This window comes from Phacochoerus africanus, chromosome 4, assembly GCF_016906955.1.
Source record: "Phacochoerus africanus isolate WHEZ1 chromosome 4, ROS_Pafr_v1, whole genome shotgun sequence".
NCBI classification, from domain to species: Eukaryota; Metazoa; Chordata; class Mammalia; order Artiodactyla; family Suidae; genus Phacochoerus; species Phacochoerus africanus.
The window spans coordinates 130972295-130993550 of record NC_062547.1 but is presented as its reverse complement, the minus strand read 5'-3'; the positions used below and the strand labels follow the sequence as shown (position 1 = coordinate 130993550).

The following is a 21256-nucleotide window of genomic DNA, read 5'->3' as shown; positions in this document are numbered from 1 at the left end:
AAAAGATCAAATAAGAAAATGTAGGAGTTCCCATTGTGGCTCAGAAGAAACGAACCCAACCAGTCAGTATACATGAGGACTCAGGTTTGATCCCTGGCCTCAATCCGTGAGTTAAGGATCCATCATTGCCATGAAGGGTAGGTTGCATACGTGGCCCAGATCCCCCGTTGCTCTGACTGTGGCACAGCCCTGCAGCTGTAGCTCCAATTCAACTCCTAGCCTGAGAACTTCCATATGCCTCAGGTAGAGCCCTAAAAAAGACCAAAAAAAAAAGGAAAGAAAGTGTATGAAGTGCTTGGAACACTGACATGAACTAGTTAAGTGCTTGATAAATTTTGGCTATTATTATAAACAATAAAGAAATGATCTATTATTGCAATTGCTCACAAGGTGAATTTAAATAAGTGGATGTTGAATAAATACCGCAAAACATTAATTTTTAATCCATATTCTACTACATCACTTCTTATAGTTTGATACTGGCAGAGTTTAAGGTTACTTCTGAAAAAAATAAACAAATATAGTGACCTATACATACAAATACCACATCTCAGTTCTGAAGGGCGGTAAACAGGCTACAGAGCGAAGACCCTGGTGTGGAGGACCAGTTATCTCACTATGTGAAGTGTTATGCAACTCCTCTCACACTAAAAACGTACTCAACAAATGAGAGCTTCCTCTCTTTGCTGTTTGCTTTAGTGGCAACTGATAAGCACTTTACAGCAAGGCTAGCGAGGGTTACTGTTAGACTGCCCAGTAGAGGAAGAGAAGCAAAATTTCTGGGCCCAGGTTCACTAAGCAAATTAAGTCACTGTTACTGACAGCCAGAGGCATGGGGAATCTTTACTTCAGGGCACAGTTAATATCAAAGAACTCACTGCTTTGTTTAAAAGCAGCTTATTATTGATTTAAAAAAACAAAAATTACACTTCAAAAAAGTTAAAATTCACCCCAAAATGCTATTTAAATCCTAAAAACAAGCTTCTGAATGAAAGTATTCATAAAGATATCTTATACATAAAATTTTATCATACAGTTTAATAGCATTTCTTTAATACTAAACTAAAATGTTAAATTAATATTATAAAATGTAGCCAATTCAGTAACTAAAAATGGATCCATACATATGCAAATCTAGATGCCGAAGTGGCAGGGTTTATTCTAACCATTTTTTCCATCAAGCACTAGCCAATTATATCATCCCAAAGCTACCAACATTTCCTATCCGTGCTGTCGGTGATTGGTGTATTCAGTGTAATGCTGCCCATACAGACTACTCTCTCAAAACAAAGTATTGTTTTACAGGAATCCAATCTGCTCTGGTTAACAATGGTCTATTAATATCCAGTGGCATTAATGCAAAGCTCAAAACTCAAGTGCCACAGATAAAAGTGGATGGTGTGACCATGTGACTTTACAATGAACCAAGTCAGAACTGCTGATTGCAAACAAAGAATTCAGTCCTCTACCTAGCCTATCATGTTCTTTACTAACCATTCAAGACTGAGTTACAACAAAATGCATTAAGAATAATATAACTTAATGCATCACTTCAAATCCCACACAACTTGCTAATGTCAACAAACAGCTTAAAACATTTTAATTCAAGTTACCAGAAAGCTTATACCTTCCAATATCACTTAATAATACAACAGTGTCATCTACACTTCAAACTGTTTTTTTTAAACTGTTATTTTTAAAATAAGAACCAAAAGTTGTCAAGAGTATAAATATATGACTTAGTGACAACATAAATGGATAAAGTATTACAATAGCAATATACACGATGAACTATTTGATAACAAAAACTGCATTTAGTGCATGGCATGCGCTTGGCATTTCATGTATTTCTCACATGAATATGTGCTATTTCTCAATCAGAATTAACATCTTTACCATTTTCTACAGAAGGAAACAGGATCTGAGGTGGCAAATCCTTTTTCTAAAGGTTACATAATTATTAAGTGGAAAGACCAAGAATTAAATCCTTCACACCTAAACTACCTATGTATGGAAGAAAACTAAGACCAAAAGAAAAAAGCAAAATCAGAAAGGAAATGCTTTTGACAGATGGAGCTGCACTCAGTTTGCTGTCTTTTTAAACTGAGAACTTAAAGCTTAAAGTGAAGCCTTCCTAGTTTGAACTATCAGAGAACAGAGCTCAAGAGCCAGAAGAGGAAGTGGAAACTAGGTGGGAATCTCTAGAAAAAAATAGAATGGTATCAAGGGTAAGCCCTAAATCTTAGGTGACCACATTACATAGGTATATGGGTGGATCCCCAACACCCACCCATACACACCCAACAAGAGAGGCTTACAAAGTAGCAGCTGAAAAGCACAGAACTCAGAGGTATCAGCTACTGCAGTGGGGAGAGAACACCCAGTGTGCAGCCTGAATCTAGACAAGTACCAGTTAGAACAAAAAATAACGCTTAGAAGAATATTTTTAAAAACAACAACTATCCACAGTTACCATAATGTATGATCCCTATGCTCAGTCTTTAACCTAAAATATTACTAGATAGGAGAGTATAATACATAATCAAGAAAAAAAAAACAAAACACAATCATTAGAAATTAACTCCAAGTGGGTCCAGATGTTAGTTTTCAGAGACAAGGATTGCAAACAGCTAGAATAAATATGTTCAAAAGTTAAAAGTAAATAAGTATCAGTGAGTAAGAGAGGGATCTCAGCAGAGAAATGGAAGCTACAATTGAAAAACTAGAAATTCTTGGAGTTCCCACTGTGGTGCAGTGGGTTAAGGACTCGGCATTGCCACAACCATGGCATAGGTAGCAGTTGAGGCTTGGATTCATTCCCTCACTTGGGAACTTCGTATGCCATAAGCACAGCTGAAAAAGGGGGAAAAAGAAACCAAACCTAGAAATTCTTGACCTGAAAAATCACAGTAATTGAAATAAAAGTTTCATTAGATGGATTCAACAGCAGAATGGAAATGGCAGAGGGAAGAAGCAGTGAAATGCATTAAATTATAGACACACTAAAGCTTAAACCCAAAAAGGATGCACACAAAGAAAAACACCCTAAGAACAGTCAAATTTATAAAAGCCAAAGGTAAAGAAAAAAATCTTGAAAACCACTGGAGAAATACAATGCGTCATATACAGATGAGCAGTAATATGATTAACGGCTGTCTTATTGGAAACACTAGTGGTCAGAAGACATTGCAAGTACATACTCAAAGCACTGAAAGAAAACCTTGTCAACCAAGAAATCAACATCCAGCAAAACTATCCTTCCAAAGTGAAGCAAAGGTATCTTCAGATAACAAAAACTCAAAGAATTTTGTTGCCAAATGACCTTCCGTACAAGAAGTACTCAAAGAAACACTACCAGATGGTAACACGGATCTACAAGAAATGCAAAATAAAAATGGAAATGTTACATATTTTTTTACTCTTCTACTACAGTATTATTGGGTTTATAACTTACATGATGACCAGAGCACTAATAAAAGAAAAGGTCATCTGTTTTAAGGTCCCTATATTTTAGCTGAGGAAATTCAGTATTCTCTGTAAATGGAGCAACCACTGAAATAAAAATGCAAAGAGACATATAACACGTAAAGAGAATTAAAATGGATATTAAAAAAAAATATGATTAGCACAAAAGATGGCAGGAAAAGAGAAGTAGAGAAACAAGAAAGTAGAAAAACAAGAAGTAGAGAAACAAGAAAACAGAAACGGGAGTTCCCTTCATGGCTTAGTTATTAAAGAACCCAACTAGGATCCATGAGGATGCAGGTTTGATCCCTGGCCCCACTCAGTGGGTTAAGGCTCAGGCACTGCCATGAGCTGTGGTATAAGTCACAGATGAGGCTCACATCTCGTGTTGCCATGGCTGTGGCCGTAGGCCAGCAGCTACAGCTGATTCGACCCCTAGCCTGGGAGCCTCCATGTGCCGCAGGTGCAGCCCTAAAAAGACCAAAAAAAAAAAAAGTTGCTGTGACCAGACTACAGACAAATACGGCAGTCGATGAATAGTTGTTAACTTAATGTACAGTGTACAGTTATCTAAAAGTTAAAGCCAGCTCTTTGATAGCAGTTTCTTATATTAGGATGTTTCAGAAGTGACAATCAGCATATAAAAAGAAACAAACAGGAGCTCCCATTGTGGCCTAGCAGTAATGAACCCAACTAGTATCCAAGAGGACATGGGTTTGATCCCTGCCCCACTCAGTGGGTTAAGGATCCTGAGTTGCTGTGGCTATGGAATAGGCCGGCAGCTGCAGCCGCAATTCGACCCCTAACCTGGGAACTGCCATATGCCATAAGCGTGCCCTAAAAAGACCCCCCCAAAAAATAGAAAGAAAGAAAACAAACAAACAAACCCACAACTATGTACTACTGTGGTTTAGGACACTGGTTCTCAAACCTGGTTCTCTGGGAATCACCAGGAGAGCTTTTCAAAAATGCTATATATGGTCTTTGGGAGAGAGGTGTGTGCAGTTTTTCTCTAGATGATTCTTTTAGAAATTTGAGAATCACTGGTACAGAAAAAAAGGAAAGGGAGACAGAGAGTTAGTTTCAAACATATACACCCTTACCAAGTATTAGTTAAGTGCTTAGGCAAACCACAACATTGCAAAATACACTTGGTACTCTTTTTTTTTTTTTTTGCCATCTCTTGGGCCGCTCCCACGGCATATGGAGGTTCCCAGGCTAGGGGTCGAATCGGAGCTGTAGCTGTCGGCCTAGGCCAGAGCCACAGCAACGCGGCATCTGAGCTACGTCTGCAACCTACACCACAGCTCACAGCAACGCCAGATCGTTAACCCACTGAGCAAGGGCAGGGATCGAACCCGCAACCTCATGGTTCCTAGTCGGATTTGTTAACCACTGCACCACGACGGGAACTCTGACACTTGGTACTCTTAAGACCTTCTGACAAACCACCTGCTCCAAAGACAGACTGGAAAACCAAATGCAGACAGGTGAGTTAAGAGTGCTTTGGAAACTTAACACTTTATACAGTATTAAGAAATTGTTGGAGTTCCCTTGTGGCACAGCAGGCTAAGGATCTGGCATTGTCACTGCAGCAGCTCTGGTCACTGCTGTGATGTGGGTTCAGTCCATCGTCCAGGAACTTTCACATGCTGCAGACACAGCCAAAATAAATAAATAAAATAAAAAAGGAAAGAAAGAAATTCTTCACAGCCTTTCCAAATGAAGACCCAGACTCAGATCTCCATTCTAAGAGATAAGACACTACTAATGGAAAAAAAATTTCATTGAAGGCCTACCTACTATGTCCTAGACACCTCTATTTAAGGAAGAATCCCATGCAAAATGAGAGAAAATCTGACTGTTTAATTATTTTTCTAGTACACTGTTGGTGGGATTATAAATTGGTGCAACCACTGTGGAAAACAGTCTGGAGAGTCCTCAGAAAACTAAACATAGAACTACCATTTGATCCAGCAATCCCACTCCTGGGCATCTATCCAGAAAAAACCACGACTCGCAAAGACACATGTACTCTAATGTTCATTGCAGCACTATTTACAATAGCCAAAACATGGAAACAACCTAAATGTCCATCGACAGAGGAGTGGATCAAGAAGATCTGGTACATATACACAATGGAATATTACTCAGCCATTAAAAGGAACAAAATACCAGCATTTTTTGCAACATGGATGGACCTAGAAACTATCATGCTAAGTGAAGTCAGCCATACAATGAGACACCAACATCAAATGCTTTCACTGACATGTGGAATCTGAAAAAAGGACAGACTGAACTTCTTTGCAGAACAGATGCTGACTCACAGACATTGAAAAACTTATGGTGTCTGGAGGAGACAGTTTGGGGGGTGGGGGGATGTGCTTGGGCGGTGGGATGGAAATCCTGTGAAATCAGATTGTTATGATCATTATACAACTACAGATGTGATAAAATAAATAAATAATAAAAAATTAATTTTAAACTAGTGGTGACTATTTAACATGGACGAAAAGGAAGGAAGAAATGCAAGCAATGAGGAATGAAGGTAGGAAAAAGGTTCCTTTAAATATCACTTCCCCTGACAGCACTGGCTAACAGATTCCTCTGTGATGGAAAGGTTCTCTATCTTCACTGCCCAGCATGGTAGCCACTAGACACATGTGGGTGCTGAGCACTTAAAATGTAGCTCAACTAAATAAATTTTAAACTTTAAATTAAACTTATTTAACAGCCACATGTGACTAGTAGTTACAACTGAAAAACACAACCCTAGAAACATTTAAAAGTTTACATCACACTTTTGGGAGAATCACATAGGCAAAGGCAGAAGAAATAGGAAAAAAATACTTACTACATTTCCGTTTTTTACAAACTTTCTTACTCTTATTTATTTTTCAGTGCTTCACCCAAAGCATATGGAAGTTCCCAAGCTAGGAGTCCAATGGGAGCTGTAGTTGCCACCCTACGCCACAGCCATAGCAAAGCAGGATCCAAGTCGCGTCTAGAACCTACACCACAGCCCATGGCAACATCAGATCCTTAACCCACTGAGCAAGGCCAGGGATCGAACCCGTGTCCGCAATGGATACTAGCCAGGTTAGTTACTGTTGAGCCACTACAGGAACGCTATACTTTAAATTTTTTTTTTTTAATTTTTCTATTGGGAAAAGATATATCAACAATGAAACTGTGGAGTCCTAATATTTTCTCCTTTATCTTTAATGAACTAAACAAACAAAAAACTGCCATGGGTATTTTATTTTATTTGGTCTTTTATCTTTTTAGGGCTGTACCCACGGCATATGGAGGGTCCCAGGCCAGGGGTCGAATCAGAGCTATAGACGCCAGCCTATACCACAGCCACAGCAACAACAAAGCCAGATCCAAGCAGGGTCTGGACCTACACCACAGCTCACGGCAACGCCGGATCCTTAACCCACTGAGCAAGGCCAGAGATCGAACCCGAGTCCTCATGTATACTAGTCGGATTCATTAACCACTGAGCCACGACAGGAACTCCTGTCACGGGTATTTTAAAAAGGGGAACAACAACAAAAAAAAACACCAAAATAGTGAGAACTTATACAGTATTCAACTCTAGGACATTTTATTAACTGGGAGGCAAAATGTTTTTGCTTGGCTCTGTCAGTTATAAGTCCTATGATTTTGAATAGGTTACTTAAGCTTTTTTCTGTCTTAAACTCTAAATGTGCAAATTGGGGCAATTTGCCTGTCAAATGTCCTTTAGAGAATCTAAATAACACTATAAGGTACGTAAAAGAGCTTTAAGATCCTCCTGTATTATAATAATTTATCAAGAATAGTTCTATTATTTAACATGTATTGACTGAGGGTCCACAGACAGAGGCTGCTTCTTATGGAGCTTTTAGTCAACTCGAGTTGACGCAAATATCCATGTTAAAAATCTGACTGAAACAAGGGGGCTAAGGGAAAGGGGTCTGTCCTAGACTGGTGGATAAAGGCTTCCTCTCTGAGGAAATAAATCTTAAGACTGAAAAGTCACCAGTGTGGTATGGGGCAGAAGGGAGGAAGAGTTCATGGATAGTGTTATATAAAAAGGCTCTATGGGGAGTTCCCGTCGTGGCGCAGTGGTTAACGAATCCGACTAGGAACCATGAGGTTGCAGGTTCGGTCCCTGCCCTTGCTCAGTGGGCTAACGATCCGGCGTTGCCGTGAGCTGTGGTGTAGGTTGCAGACGCGGCTCGGATCCCGCGTTGCTGTGGCTCTGGCCTAGGCCGACAGCTACAGCTCCGATTCGACCCCTAGCCTGGGAACCTCCATATGCCGCGGGAGCAGCCCAAGAAATAGCAACGAGAACAACAACAACAAAAAGAAAAAAAAAAAAAAAGGCTCTATGGCCAAAGGAAAGACTGTGCCGTTAGGTAACCGAAACACTGAAAAAAAGGGAGGCTAGAGCTGAACAATGCAGGGCCAGTTTTAAGCCCAGGAGAGCATGATCAGTTTTGTTCTAAAAAGATCACTGGGCACAAGAGTCATAGGATAGGAAGGCACGGTGATTAAGGGGAAACCAATCACAAGGCTGCTGATGTGGGACATGCCGCAGTGTCGCCTAGGATGGGAGTAGGGAGGGAGAAAATAATGTTGAGGAAATAAAGGTGATACAGAGAACTCAGAACCGGATGTAAAGGGATGAGGAAAAGTAGGAAGGATGATTCCGTTTTCTCACTTGCGCAATATGACGAATGGTGGTACCTTTCAGAGACACAGGACACGCTGGAAGAGGGCCTGGCTGGTTTTCTTTTTGAAGAGGGATGAAGACAATCCTAAGTTTGTGAGTTTGGGGTGTCCTGAGATATGAAGCAACGATGTCCAGCATCTCTGGATGCCCGGAACTCAGAAAAGGGGTGTTGGTAGGAGACAAAATTTGGGGAATGATTAGCCTATAGGTGATACAGACAGGTGTATACAGAGAGTGAAGATGACAGAAGAAGAAAAGCCAGAATCAAGCCTAGAGGATGGCCAGTTTAGAGACAAAGGAGACTGCAGACAATGGGCTGAAAGGACCAGAGAGGGAGAAGGAAAAGAGAGAGAGTGGCCTTACAGAAGCCAAGAAAGCCAATCAATAAGATTTCAAAAGAAGATCAAATACTGCTGGAAGGTTCACCACCGCTGGGAAAAAAAGGTTTCCTGGAATTGGTGACAAGGATGGAGGACACTGGTGACTTTTAACAAAAACCGTTTTGGTGAAATGATGGGGTTAGAAGCCATACTACAGCACAGGCTGTCAGGATCCTCACAGGTCCTAGAAGTCTTCCTCTTCTGGAGGAATCAAGTTTGCCCTACCAGGCCACCTACCCTCATCAAAGCCCCAAAATGACTCAAAAAATGAACTCTGTTAACTACATCACTGAAGGAACTAATTCACGCGAACCCACCAAACAACCATCTAGAGGTTACTAGATGAACAGCGCATTTCTCAATGTTCAGGAACAGCACAGTGAAAATTTAAAGCAGAGAAATTTCTGAGCCCGAGGGTATTACGAATACACCAGCCACAATCAGCTTCTGCAGAAAGACAAGATGCCACTAAGCCATGCGTGCTTTTCAGACTTTCCCCTTCTTCGAATAGAAATCCCCAAGTCCTCCATGGGCTGCCAGTTATTCAAAATAGCTTTAAGAAAGCACCATTACGAGTCCTAGTGAAAAATGGAAGAATAATAGCCAGTGGAAAATGACAGCTTTCACATTACACTGGAAGACCACTGCAATGTTCTGAACTTCAGTATTTTAAGTAGTTCTCCTTGTCCCTTCCTCACGCCCTCACTTGTGGGAGGCAACCACTAGTTCCCCCTGCCTTTATACTCTTATTTGAAACACTACTGGTTCTCATGGTTTTTATGCTACAAATCAAAATCTGTTTTTCTTAGGGTCTATTATTTCACAAACCCGTTGCTGCAATTTTCGAAGTCTCTGCCCCATTATAGAACTAATTTACAAAACGAAAACCAACTCCCGAGTCCACCTCCCAAACGGGCTGTTCTCAGTCTCCCAGCAACAATTCCATAAATAACAACTCCATTCTTAACAGTCTCACCAAACCGTCACCACATCTCAGCAACTCTACCTTTTAAACGTACCCAGCATCTAAACACCTGTCACTGTATCAGACACTGTCACTTTCATCATCCTCTTACCTGAAACACTGCAACAGGCTTCCAACTGCTTTCCTGGCTTCCACTCTTACCGCCTTACAGCCTGCTCTCCACACAGCAATCAGAGGGGTGTTTTAAAAATGTAAATCAGGGAGTTCCCACCGTGGCACAGTGATTAATGAATCCGACTAGGAACCACAAGGTTGCGGGTTTGGTCCTGAGCCTTGCTCAGTGGGTTAAGGATCCGGCGTTGCCGTGAGCTGTGGTGTAGGTTACAGACGTGGCCCGGAACCCGCGTTGCTGTGGCTCTGGCGTAGGCCGGTGGCTACAGCTCCGATTAGACCCCCAGCCTGGGAACCTCCATATGCCGCAGGAGTGGCCCTAGAAATGGCAAAATGACCAAAAATAAATAAATAAACAAACAAACAACTAAATAAAATGTAAATCAGATCATGTGAAGTCCAAGCTCAATACTCTCCAGGACTCCCCACCTCGCTCAGGGTAAAATCCTAAGTCTCTGCCCGGATCTACCAGGCTCTACACTGCTTGCTCCTCACAACTCCTTTTCTAACCCCTCTCCTGTCACCCTCCTGCATGGCCCGTCTTGCTGGCCTCTTGCTTCTCTATCATGCCAAGCACACGCCAGCACACTCCCATCTCAAGGTCTGCCTAGAGGGTTCTCCTCCAGGTGTTTAGGAGGGCGGGTCTTTCACTCCTGTCTAGTGTCTGCTCACACGTCAGCGAGGGCTTCGCTAACTCCCCTAAAAGCGTCCACCCCAGTTATCACCATCTAGCCACCTGAAATTTTCTTCACAGCAGCTACGTCTGACCTACTTGTCTACTGCCTTCTACCATTAGAATGAAAGTCCACAGCTCCGCTGTGGTATTTCCAGCACTCAGGACAGGGCTATTGCTGGTGCTCAATTAAGATTTGCTGAATACAACTAAATTCATATACATTTCACTTCAGCATGGAACCAATTTCTTCACTACTATACACTTTACAAACACCTATGAAACATGTCATTAAAAATTAGTAAAAACAGGACTTCCTGTCGTGGCTCTGTGGTTAATGAATCCGACTAGGAACCATGAGGTTGCGGGTTCGATCCCTGGCCTCGTTCAGTGGGTTAAGGATCTGGTGTTGCCGTGAGCTGTGGTATAGGTCGTAGATGCAGCTTGGATCCCGAGTTGCTGTGGCTGTGGCTGTGGCTGTGGTGTAGCCCAGCAGCTCTAGTTCAGATTGGACCCCTAGCCTCGGAACCTCCATATGCCGTGAGAGTGACCCTCAACACATAAAAACCAGGAAACACTCTTCTGGTCCTTTAAACTCTGGTCTGACAGGACTGGGAATACAAGAGGAAACACAAAACACACCTGGGAGATACTGATTACAATAGCAGGGTACAGGGGTTTTTTTGCCATCTTTTAAATCCTCAAGTTTATCTTTCCTTATCTTTCTACAAAGTCAGTTAGTATATACTTGGAGAATGTACACAGTCTTACAGGTCAATCAGACTTCAGCTCCTATGACCTACATTGAGAGCATAGGGCCCTTGGCAAAATTGTCAAACAGTCCAAGTTTGTGCCACACACGGATATTTCTGATCAAGATCCCTCCTTGACTCCTTCCTGGACCTCCTCTGCTGCTTATCCCCAGGGATGTGACCCACTCCTCTTACTCCAGAGTTATCTCCAAGGACTCAAGCTCTGAACTGATGTGATTCGTACTGTGTGAAATTTCTTGTCCAAGAGTCAACACAGCCCACTCAGAGCAGCAGCTACAGTTGTTTAGTGTTGTACTTCAAGTCCTTGTTAAGTGGGAGAAACTGTTCACCCTGACAGACGCCATAAACAAATCTTTAAGAATCTATGCTCTGCACAGAGATGAATGAGATGCTGGTGAGAGAGACAGTCATGTTAATCAGTAATTACAGCATCACCAGAATTCCTCCTCTTTTCTCTCAGTTACAGAACCTTTCAACTCTCAGGCGGTCAAGGTCGAAAAGAGCTGATGGCAACCCCCAGCATGTCCCCCTCAACGTCCCGGCCACCTCAGAGCAGTCCCAGGGGAGAAGGAGGAAGAAGAGACAAGACGAGCTACTATGCCCTGGCATTCCTCAGCAAAACCTGAGCATGAATTCCCGCTGTACCACTTTCTATGAGAGTGGCGGCATGTGACTTCTTCAGGTTCTGTGAGCCCATTTTTATCATGAGTAACATGTGCTTAAGGCTTATTTCTTAGGAATTAAATGAAAACACCAACAAGCTAAGGGAAACATAAAAAACACTTGATAAATACATAGCTGCTTCCTTAGCCTTTCCCTTTTCATTACTGAGAGAAGGGAAAATAGACAGGCCATGTACAAAAACTAAACACACCACTAGCAAAAGCCTCCCAAGCCTTGGCCTAAGGACAAGTGTGCAAAGGTATTGCAATCTTTTTTTTTTGGTCTTTTTAGGGCCGCACCCGAAGCATATGGAGGTTTCCAGGATAGGGGTCGAATGGGAGCTGCAGCTGCCAGCCTACACCACAGCCACAGCAACGCCAGATCCAAGCATGTTGGTTCTTTTGTCTTTTTCTAGAGCCGCACCTGCGTGGCATATGGAGGTTCCCGGGCTAGGGGTTGAATGGGAACTACCGCCACAAGCCTACACCACAGCCACAGCCACGGGGGATCTGAGCCACGTCTGCAACCTACATCACAGGTCACTGCCACGCTGTATCCCACTGAGCGAGGCCAGGGATCGATCCCCCAACCTCATGGTTCCTAGTCAGATTCCTTAACCACTGAGCCACGAGGGGAACTCCGAAACCGCATTTTTAACCTACACCACAGCTTGTGGCAATGCTGGATCCTTAACCCACTGAGCAAGGCCAGTGATTGAACCCAAAGCCTCACAGATACTAGCTGGGTTCATTAACCACTGAGCCATGACAGGTACTCCCACAACCTTTAAAAACTAATTTAATAATGCTTCAAATCCAGTAGAAACTATAATGGATTCTCCACCACATATTTTTCTCCATTTGATAATACGTTTTCCATCACACAGGCTGAAGCTGTCTCTCAATTCCTTACTTCTTGGTTTACCTTCCACTTTTCAATTTCTTCTTGCAGGGACAGGAATCGCTACATGGCTTTTATTCTTTGAAGCACTTAAAAAATCAGGTTGGGGCATCAGGCTTGAAGAACTTCTGCCTCCTAGCGTCCCTGATACTCCTCTTCTGGCTATTTCTCACCAGCAGAACAGCTCCTTCTTAATTTCCTCTGCTAGTGTCTCCTCAGTTTTCAATAGACCTGTAGACATTCCCCAGGCCCAATGCTGTATCCTGTTTCTGTTCTCCCATCTATCCACTCTCCTCAAGTAATTACGTACATGACTTTAGGCTATAAATATGTATCTATATGCACACGTACATAAGTATACCTGTATATACACATAAATTTATATACACATAAAATATATCTGTCCCTCCTCCCTCAAAATGACTCTTGGACTAAGATGTCTTGCAGGCTACTCAAAAATAATTCCTTCTTTCCTCCTCAAATCTATTCCTTCTCCAGTCTTTCCCATCTTTGGCAAAATTACCCTCTATTCAGCTACGTGAGTCCAAAAACCTAGGGATCAGCTTCTCTTTCACTCCCCCATCCAGTCCACGGACATCCAACTCATCCTGCCACCAACCCTTAGTGTCTGCTGTGGGCCACAGTAAAAATTTGAGCAGCCCTGCTTCAATGCTTGCCGCTGACAATCCCTTCTCTATCTGGCACTCAAAAGATGGTAAGGCAAAACAGATCATGTTGCTACCTCATACACAACTCATCCCTTCCTGCTACCTTCATAATAAAATCTATACCAGTATCCATATAGTTCTTTGGATACACCACTCTCCCACAGATCTTCACAGATTTGGTCCCTTTGACCTGAAATGTTGTTCTGCCCTATCGTCAACTTTGCCTTCAGGTTTCGGCTTCAATGTCACACTTTGTGAAAAAGGCCTCCCCACACTCCATTAAAATTAGGTCCTATTACATACTTCCTAGCATTCTACACTTTTCTCTCCTAGCACTGGGGCGGGAGGGTGGGTGGGGGGGAAGAGTTCGTACCTGTGTTATTTGTGCAACCATTTGGTTGATGTATGCCTAGACAGAGTTAGTGTTTTGCTAATCACTGCCTCATCCCAAAGTGCCACAGTCATCTGGCCAACACACCTGAGAACTTTTCTCCCTAATGAGTATTTGATAAATGCAGAAATCATGAGTCCTGGGCCTAGAATGGTCGCATAATATAGCAAGATGCACCAGTTACTTAACTATTCCCCTTCAGTGGGAGTTGAGGCAAAATACTTTAAAAAGTCAAAGTGTGGGCATGCCCCCCTCCCCAAAAAAGGTCACCTTGCTGGACAAAGGAATCCAAGTAGAAAAAGACAATCAACGGAGTTCCCTGGTGGCGTAGCGGTTAAGGATCTGGCATTGTCACTGCTGTGGCTTGTGTTCTATCCCTGGCCTGGTAATTTCTGCAGGCCGCAGGTACCGCCCACCCCCCCCCCACTCCAAAAAAACCCTAACTAAATAAATAAATGAAAAGAAAAAGACAATATAATCCTTTCCCCTAATAAGTTTCTGGAGTGCTTTTCTTTTACTTCTTTTGTTCTTCCATAGTTCCTAGCACGGGGTTAGATCCATGGTAGATACGAAAGCATTTAGTGACCGAAGGAGACATCATGACAGCCAATCCAGAACTAAGATTAAATGTTATAGAAATCTAAAATTAGGATTTCACTAGGACCACAAGCACAGAAAAAGTTTTAAGGAGTAAGAGTCAATCTAGACAAAGTGAAGAACAAGTTTCGGGAATCTAACAAACCTATACTATCAGCCCTCTCCTGCCCTCCTTCGACAGCGGTTTATCTGTAGCCAGATTTGTACTCCCTAACATGACATGTCTCTTAAGCCATCTGCTAAATTCTAAACAGAATTACCTTCAAGATGAGGTTCTATGCTCACTTAACCTAATAAACCTTTTTTGATGCTTGAATAGTAAAAGGTAAGAAAACGACAAAGAATTCATTATACTACCTGCTGCATAAATGAAGCGTTGAACAACACATTTTAGATACTATATTCATCTAATAATGTAGAAATTGAAGAATCTAAAACTAAAATCCTAAATTTACGTACTTTTGAAGGGCCAATGTAAGATTGAAATAATAACTACAAAGCCATTAGTTTGCACTGAGCAGGGGCCTTTTCCCCCAGTCTTCGAAATAACCCTGAAAGGTAAGGAGGTAATAAGGTAAACTGAGGCTGAGAGGCTGGGTGACTTCATTAACCATCTACCTAAACAATACAAGTGTTCTTTTTTAGACACTGAACTAACCAAAAACACCAAACAAGAAAAAACCTGAAGTTCTGGAGAACTACAAGTGCTTTGGTATTGAGATAATTTAAAATAACAAAAACTTTCTTAGGAAGTGCACCCCATCCAGGTATATAGAATTCTCCAATGAAAAAAGCCTTTAAGACTTATAGGTAAATAGAGACCATTTTACTACCAAACTACAGTGCTTTAGTGGTATAAATCTGAAAATATCTATATAATATTTTCAATAATAAAAATGCTCTAAGAAAGAGTATATAATCTACTTTAAAAGCATTCTAATCTATAAGATCTTATAAGGATTTTGAGTTTTAAAAGGAAAAATAATGGATGAAACTACAGAAATATGAATAAATGTTTTAAAAATAGTTTTTCTTCTGAAATGACAAAATACCACATCAGAATAAAAGGAGTAGTATTATTCAAAGCTAAATGATGTCAGGCTTTTAAACAATCAATAAGCTGTAAGGGTTGGGACCTCAGTAATTATTTCAACCATATGAATGCTACATTATCAAACACTGGGACAAGTACAGTCTTGTGTGAAATGACTACTGGAGATCAAATAAGCATATACGAAATAAATAACATACTTTCTGTTTTTAAACTTTTTAACACTACAATCATGTCAACCTATGTGGTACTAATTCTTAGCACACACACTTCCATCAGTGTAGCCATTATACACTTGTAAAGGCAGACTTCAAGTAATCCCAACTCATAAAAAAAAAGTTAAACATTAATCACATCTCAAAAGCATCAATGTTATCTCAAAATAACGATTTTGTTCCCTGAAGAAACTGGGCCATACAGAAATCAATAGAGTTTATAGGGATGGCTTTCTGTTCACCAGGTATAACTACTTATAAAAGACCCCAGAAGGTCTTTCTGGACATCCTCCACAGAAAAAAATAATTCTATTTATCTCTCTCTCTCTCTTTTAGACTCTGCCCCCCCCCCCTTAACGCTCTTCCAAAAGGTTTAGGTTATAAAAAAGTGAATTTAGGCCGTAATCAGAAACAGCTTGCCCCAAAACCTAAGATTTCTATGATCTTTGCATAGTCAAGATTGCAGGAATTGAGACTTAATAATTCATAGACCACAAACACACCCTGGTAAGATTTTTCCCTTTAAACACTTATATCCCCACTCTTGGGAACCCTAATGGGTGTACATAAGCCATATAATACAACCTTTTAAAAAGGACACCGACGGTAGGTGGATGATCTCCACGCTCTCCAGAGGGAAGTCCTCGCCTAAACCTCCTGCACATTCCCTTCTGGGGCTTTAAAGCACAACTGTCATTCAGAAGAATGGTAATTGTTTAAGCGTGGGTGAGGAGGGAAAAAAAAACCGTACACAAGATATATAACTGGATGGGAAAGGTTGTTAAATGCAGTCTCTCCGGTATCACGTAACTAGCCCAACCCGCTGCAAACTTTTAAGAGATTAAGTTACATTCTTCTGCAATTCCACCCTTGACAGCTGAATCCAGAGATGCCAGCGAGTCATGCACGTCCATTCCCACCGCTTCACCCGCGGGTGCGCGACTATAACCCACGGTCAGCGCGGGCTAGTGGCTGGGGGAAGCAGGCAGGGCTGCAGAGAGAGGGCCAGGGGAGCTCACCTTTTCCAGCTCATCATGAAGCTCTGCCAGGCTGGGCCGGAGCAGCTTCTCACCCAGCTGCGCCGCTGTGTGCCGGTAGTGGTCGATCCTGGGCACGGCGTCCATAGTGTTGTGGCCGAAGGTGCGCAGGTAGTAGGTGTTGGTGTGGGTGTCATAGTAGTAGTGCTGGTGGTGCCCACTGCCGCCACCGCCGCCCGAGTGCAGGCTGCTCCCCTCGCTCAGCACTGTGTCCCCGCCGTTCTGGAAGCTCACGTTGGGCCCTTCGCCGCCGATCCCCGCCGCATCCGACATGCTCTCATCCGCCGACGAAGAGGCAGCCGGGTCCACGAAGTTCACACGGAAACGGCCCTTGGCTTCCTCGCTGCCTTTGGCTAGACCGCTTTCGCCGTTGGCTTTCCCGTCTGCCGGGGTCTCCTTGCCGCCCGCGCCAGCGCTAGCAGCCGCCGCCGCCCGCCCGGCATTCTCCGAAACCAGATCCACCTGGAAGCGGCTCTGGCTCGGGGTGGGCCCCAAGGGTCTGCCCAGTCCGTCCCCGGCCGCCGCGGCACCCTCCCCGCGCACCCCGCCGCCACCCCGGCTCGCAGCCGCAGCATCCTCAGGCACTGAGGGCACCGCCGTGCCGGGCAGGTCCACCCCGGCGGCAGCCAGCGCGGCGGCTGGAGGCGTCTCCCCACCCGCCGCCAACCTCGGGGCGCCGGGGGAGGGCGCCTTGGGCCCCGGCTCCATCTCCGCCCGACCCCCGGCGGACCGAGAGAGCCTGGCGGACCTCGCGGACTGCACGCCCTCCGCACCCCTGGCCGGCGATGGTTGCGGCCGCAACGCCAGGTAAGGGAGTCGCTCTCCCAGTCGCGCTCGCGGCCGCTAGCCCGGGCCGGCACGAACGCCTCCGACAGGCGAGTCTGCGCGCGAGTGCAGCAGCCGCGGGGCGGTCCCCGCTGTTTAAAGCCTCGGCGGGGCCGCGGTGGTGGCGGCTCCGGCTGCTGCACGCGGGAGGCGGGGCCCGCGGCTCCTCCGCCTCTCAGCCCGCCCACCCGCGATCCCGCAGTGGCGCGCAGCGGAGACTCTCTCCGTGCCAGGCTCCAGCGCGATCCAACGCAGGAATCGCGTCCGGCCAGTCCAGGCCGGGCCTCGGGCAGCACGAGCAGCACAGTCCGGGAGCGGTCGGGCGCCGCCTCGTTGTCGTCTCCGGGAAGATCTCCGCGTCGCTTCCTCCTCTTCCGTCGTCCTCCTCCAACCCCTCCACCTCCCTCCCCCGCCCCGCTCTGCGGCGGAGAGGAACGGGCCCCCCGGCCGCCTCCTCTCTCCCCGCCCCTGGGACCGCGCGTCAGTGGGCCGGCAGCCCAGGCCACGGCAACTCGGGCTGCGGACGGTGCCCGGCCGGGCCGGCGAAGGGGAGCGCTGCCCCTGCCTCGGCACACGCTTATTGCTGATGTTCCAGCGACAGCTGCCACCACGGTGGTGGCCCCGGAGAGTATCGCCTGCTCCTTTTTTTAGGTTTTTTTTTTTTTTTTTTTTACGTTTCTGAGCTCTCAGTATTGGACCCAGCCGGCGAGATCTCGCGAGATGCTGCAGGACTACCCGGCCGCTTCCCCTGCGGCGCGTGGTACCCGAGGCGATGCCGGAGCCGCTAACCGCCCTGCTCTCCTGCGGGTGATGTCTGGGGCTTTCTTCTTGGGCCCGCAGGTGCTTCCGGAGTTGGGGGCAAGGTGCACCCTCCAGCAAGGCCTGGCCTTGCTAGGAGCTCTGGACCGCCGCGAATCCCCTCACCCACTCCAGGCCTGAGCCTAAAGGGAGGCAGGATTTCCTCTGGGCTGCCTTTGAGGCGTTTACCCGCCAGACAGCGTTAGATTTGCATAACCAGATACGAATTCCAGTGGAGATGCAGTGGGTGTGTCTGCATTTCCGATTACACCATCATTTTAAAAGCTGTGATGTTTGAAGGTGAGAAAGGAGCCTTTTTAACTTGTAGCATTTCCCCCCCAAAAGTAGGAAACAGCATATAAATGAATACACTGAAAGCAATAACTAACCATGGACTACTAACTAGGAAGTTTTGACGCGCTTGGGGTATGAAGAATTGGGCTATTTCAAGTAAAATATAAAGGTACTCCTTTCCTGTGCAGGCCTACTTGTAAAATGTAGGGGAATATAATTACTTGAACTTTTTTAGCAGTAGAATATATTTTTAACCTAAATGCAACCCACAGCCCTGCATAAAGTCATATAACCATGAAGGGCTTCTTCCATCCATTTGTCTTTTATTTTTGTATTGATATTTATGTAGTTTTAAATTTTATTTTGGGGATAATTTCCTTTGCTGAATCCTGGAAGCATGATCAAGTAGACACAAGTTTGCAGAGTTGTTTGGAATTACCAAAAAAAAAAAAAAAAAGAGCTGCAACCAGGCAATCTTAAAAAAATTATTCTAAAGATGATTTTATTTGACATTCACAACTTTTCATCTCAGTTTATTATTTCTGTTGTAAATATGAGAAGAGAAAGGAACCGCTTTTGGGTCATGTGGCTACTGTTTTAAAAGCCCCTCATGAACTTTAGCAGCAGAGAAAACCTAGACGAGGCCAGTGCAATCAGGTGGTCCTGGAAGCGCTATAGCTTCCACTACAGGATTGCTGCCTTAGTAGCTGATCAGTGTGGTACCTTTCAGCTCCAGAGCTGAGCTAATTTCACTGCTGTGGGAACTCAACATTCGTGGATCTAAACAAATGCAGAGCACCTACTAGGAGGTGCTCTGTGTTAGGGGGATACAGTGATAGGCAAAAACAGACAATCCTTTCTCTCCTGGAGCTCATAGTCTAGTGAGAGAGAGGCAGTAAACAAGATAAATAGGTAAAATATGTAGTAGGCTTGAGAAAGGGGCATGGGATGTGTGTGTACAATGGAGGTAGTAAAATTGTTCACAGGAGATCCCCCGTGAGAAGATGGCATTGGAGTGTGGAAATGAGTGATGAAAGTGTTTTGGAAGTATTTTGGGGAAAGAGTGTTTAAGCAGAGGAAATGCCAAGGCTCAAAGGGGAGAGTGTGCCTGAAATGTTCATGGAATTACATGTAAGCCAGTGTGACTGATGCTGCAAGGATGGAGAGAATCAAAGGCCATTAGGTCTGAGAGTTTGGGGGTTGGGGACATGACAGACTAGAATATGTAGCTCCTCTTTGGCTCTTGGAAGGTCTTTGGCTTTTACTGAGTGGGATGGTGTATCAGCTTGGGCTGCCTTCTCACTTTGTCCTCATATGGTAGAAAGAGAACTCTGATGTCTCTTCTTTTGGGTACCAGTTCTGTCTGATCAGGGCTCCATCCTTGTGACCTCCTTTAATCTTCATCACCTCTGTAAAGGCAGTCACATGGATTAGCACTTCAACGTAAGGATTTGGGGGAGACACAATTCAGTCTCTAGCAGACGGTCAGTTATTGGAGGGTCTGAGTAGAGATAAAATGATGTGATGATATTCAAAGGATCAGTCTAGCTGCCTTGTTGTAAATACACAAGAGGGTAAGCGGTGGTGATAAAGATGCAAGAAGATGTATTAAGAGGTATTGCTACCATCCCGGAAATGATGGTGTGGCTTTGACCCCTGTGTGTATGGAAATGGAAGCAAAGTGGTCAAACTCTGGGGAGGCTGTAGAATTTGCTGATGAATGTGGAGTAGTGAAGAGAACCCAAGCAGTTTGCTGTGAGCAACTGGAAGAATAGTATAGCTATTTTCTGAGATGGGGATAGTGAGTGGAACAGGCTAGGGCTGGAGGAATATTGGGAGCCCAGTCTGATATGTCTGTTGGAGGAAATGAATGTATAGTAACAATAAATAGCAGCCACTCATAAATGTGTGATTGCAAACCAAGAGTTCTAGGACAGAGAAGACTATGGTACAATGAGAATGTGAAATAGAGGGACCAGACTTAGAGAGGAAATGACTTGTCAGCTGAGGTCCAAAGGGTGATTAGAATTAAACTAGAACTGGGGGTGGGGGGCGGTTTCAGAAAAGAGAAGTATTGTGAGCAGTAGCCCTCTTAGAGTGAACGCAGCCTGTCTCGGGGGTTTGAAGCCAGTTTGATTAAAGCAGAGGGATTAGAGGACAAGAGTGACAAAAGATAAGTCTATTTATTCTAAAAGCCCCGTAAAACCATTAATGGGTTTCCAGGGAGATGGGGGTGGGGGTGGGGGCACATAATTAGATATACATTTATTAAAAGTCTCTAGTTATATTGTGGGCAGAAGATTGGTGAGCATCAAGAGTAAGTATGGAAAGACAGGATACAATTTCAGTAATTTAGGCATCAGATAATAGCAATAATAGTAACTAACATTTGGAGTTCCCATTGTGGCTCAGTGGTTAACAAACTGGACTAGCATCCATGAGGACGCAAGTTCAATCCCTGGCTTTATTCAGCAGGTTAGAGACCCAGCATTGCTGTGAACTGTGGTGTAGGTGACAAATGTGTCTTGGATCTCTTGGTGGCTTTGGCTGTGGTGTAGGCTGGCAGCTATAGCTCTGATTCGACCCCTAGCCTGGGAACCTCTGTATGCCACGGGTGTGGCCCTAAAAAGACAAAAAAAAAAAATAGTAGCTAACATTTATAGGGAATTTATGTCCTGTATACTGTTAAGCTGTATATTCATAATCT

At 44.2% G+C, this 21256-nt stretch overlaps 1 protein-coding gene across 1 annotated transcript in view; it reads right to left on the bottom strand.

Moving 5' to 3' along the window:
• SLC12A2 (solute carrier family 12 member 2) overlaps window positions 1-17490 on the bottom strand; it is a 92118-nt gene extending 74628 nt beyond the window's left edge. The window contains exon 1 of the mRNA XM_047778545.1: window positions 16615-17490. Within this exon, the coding sequence (XP_047634501.1) occupies window positions 16615-17340 (726 nt within the window). The 5' untranslated portion in view covers window positions 17341-17490. The remainder of the gene's footprint in view (window positions 1-16614) is intronic.
• Window positions 17491-21256: the final 3766 nt, after the last annotated feature.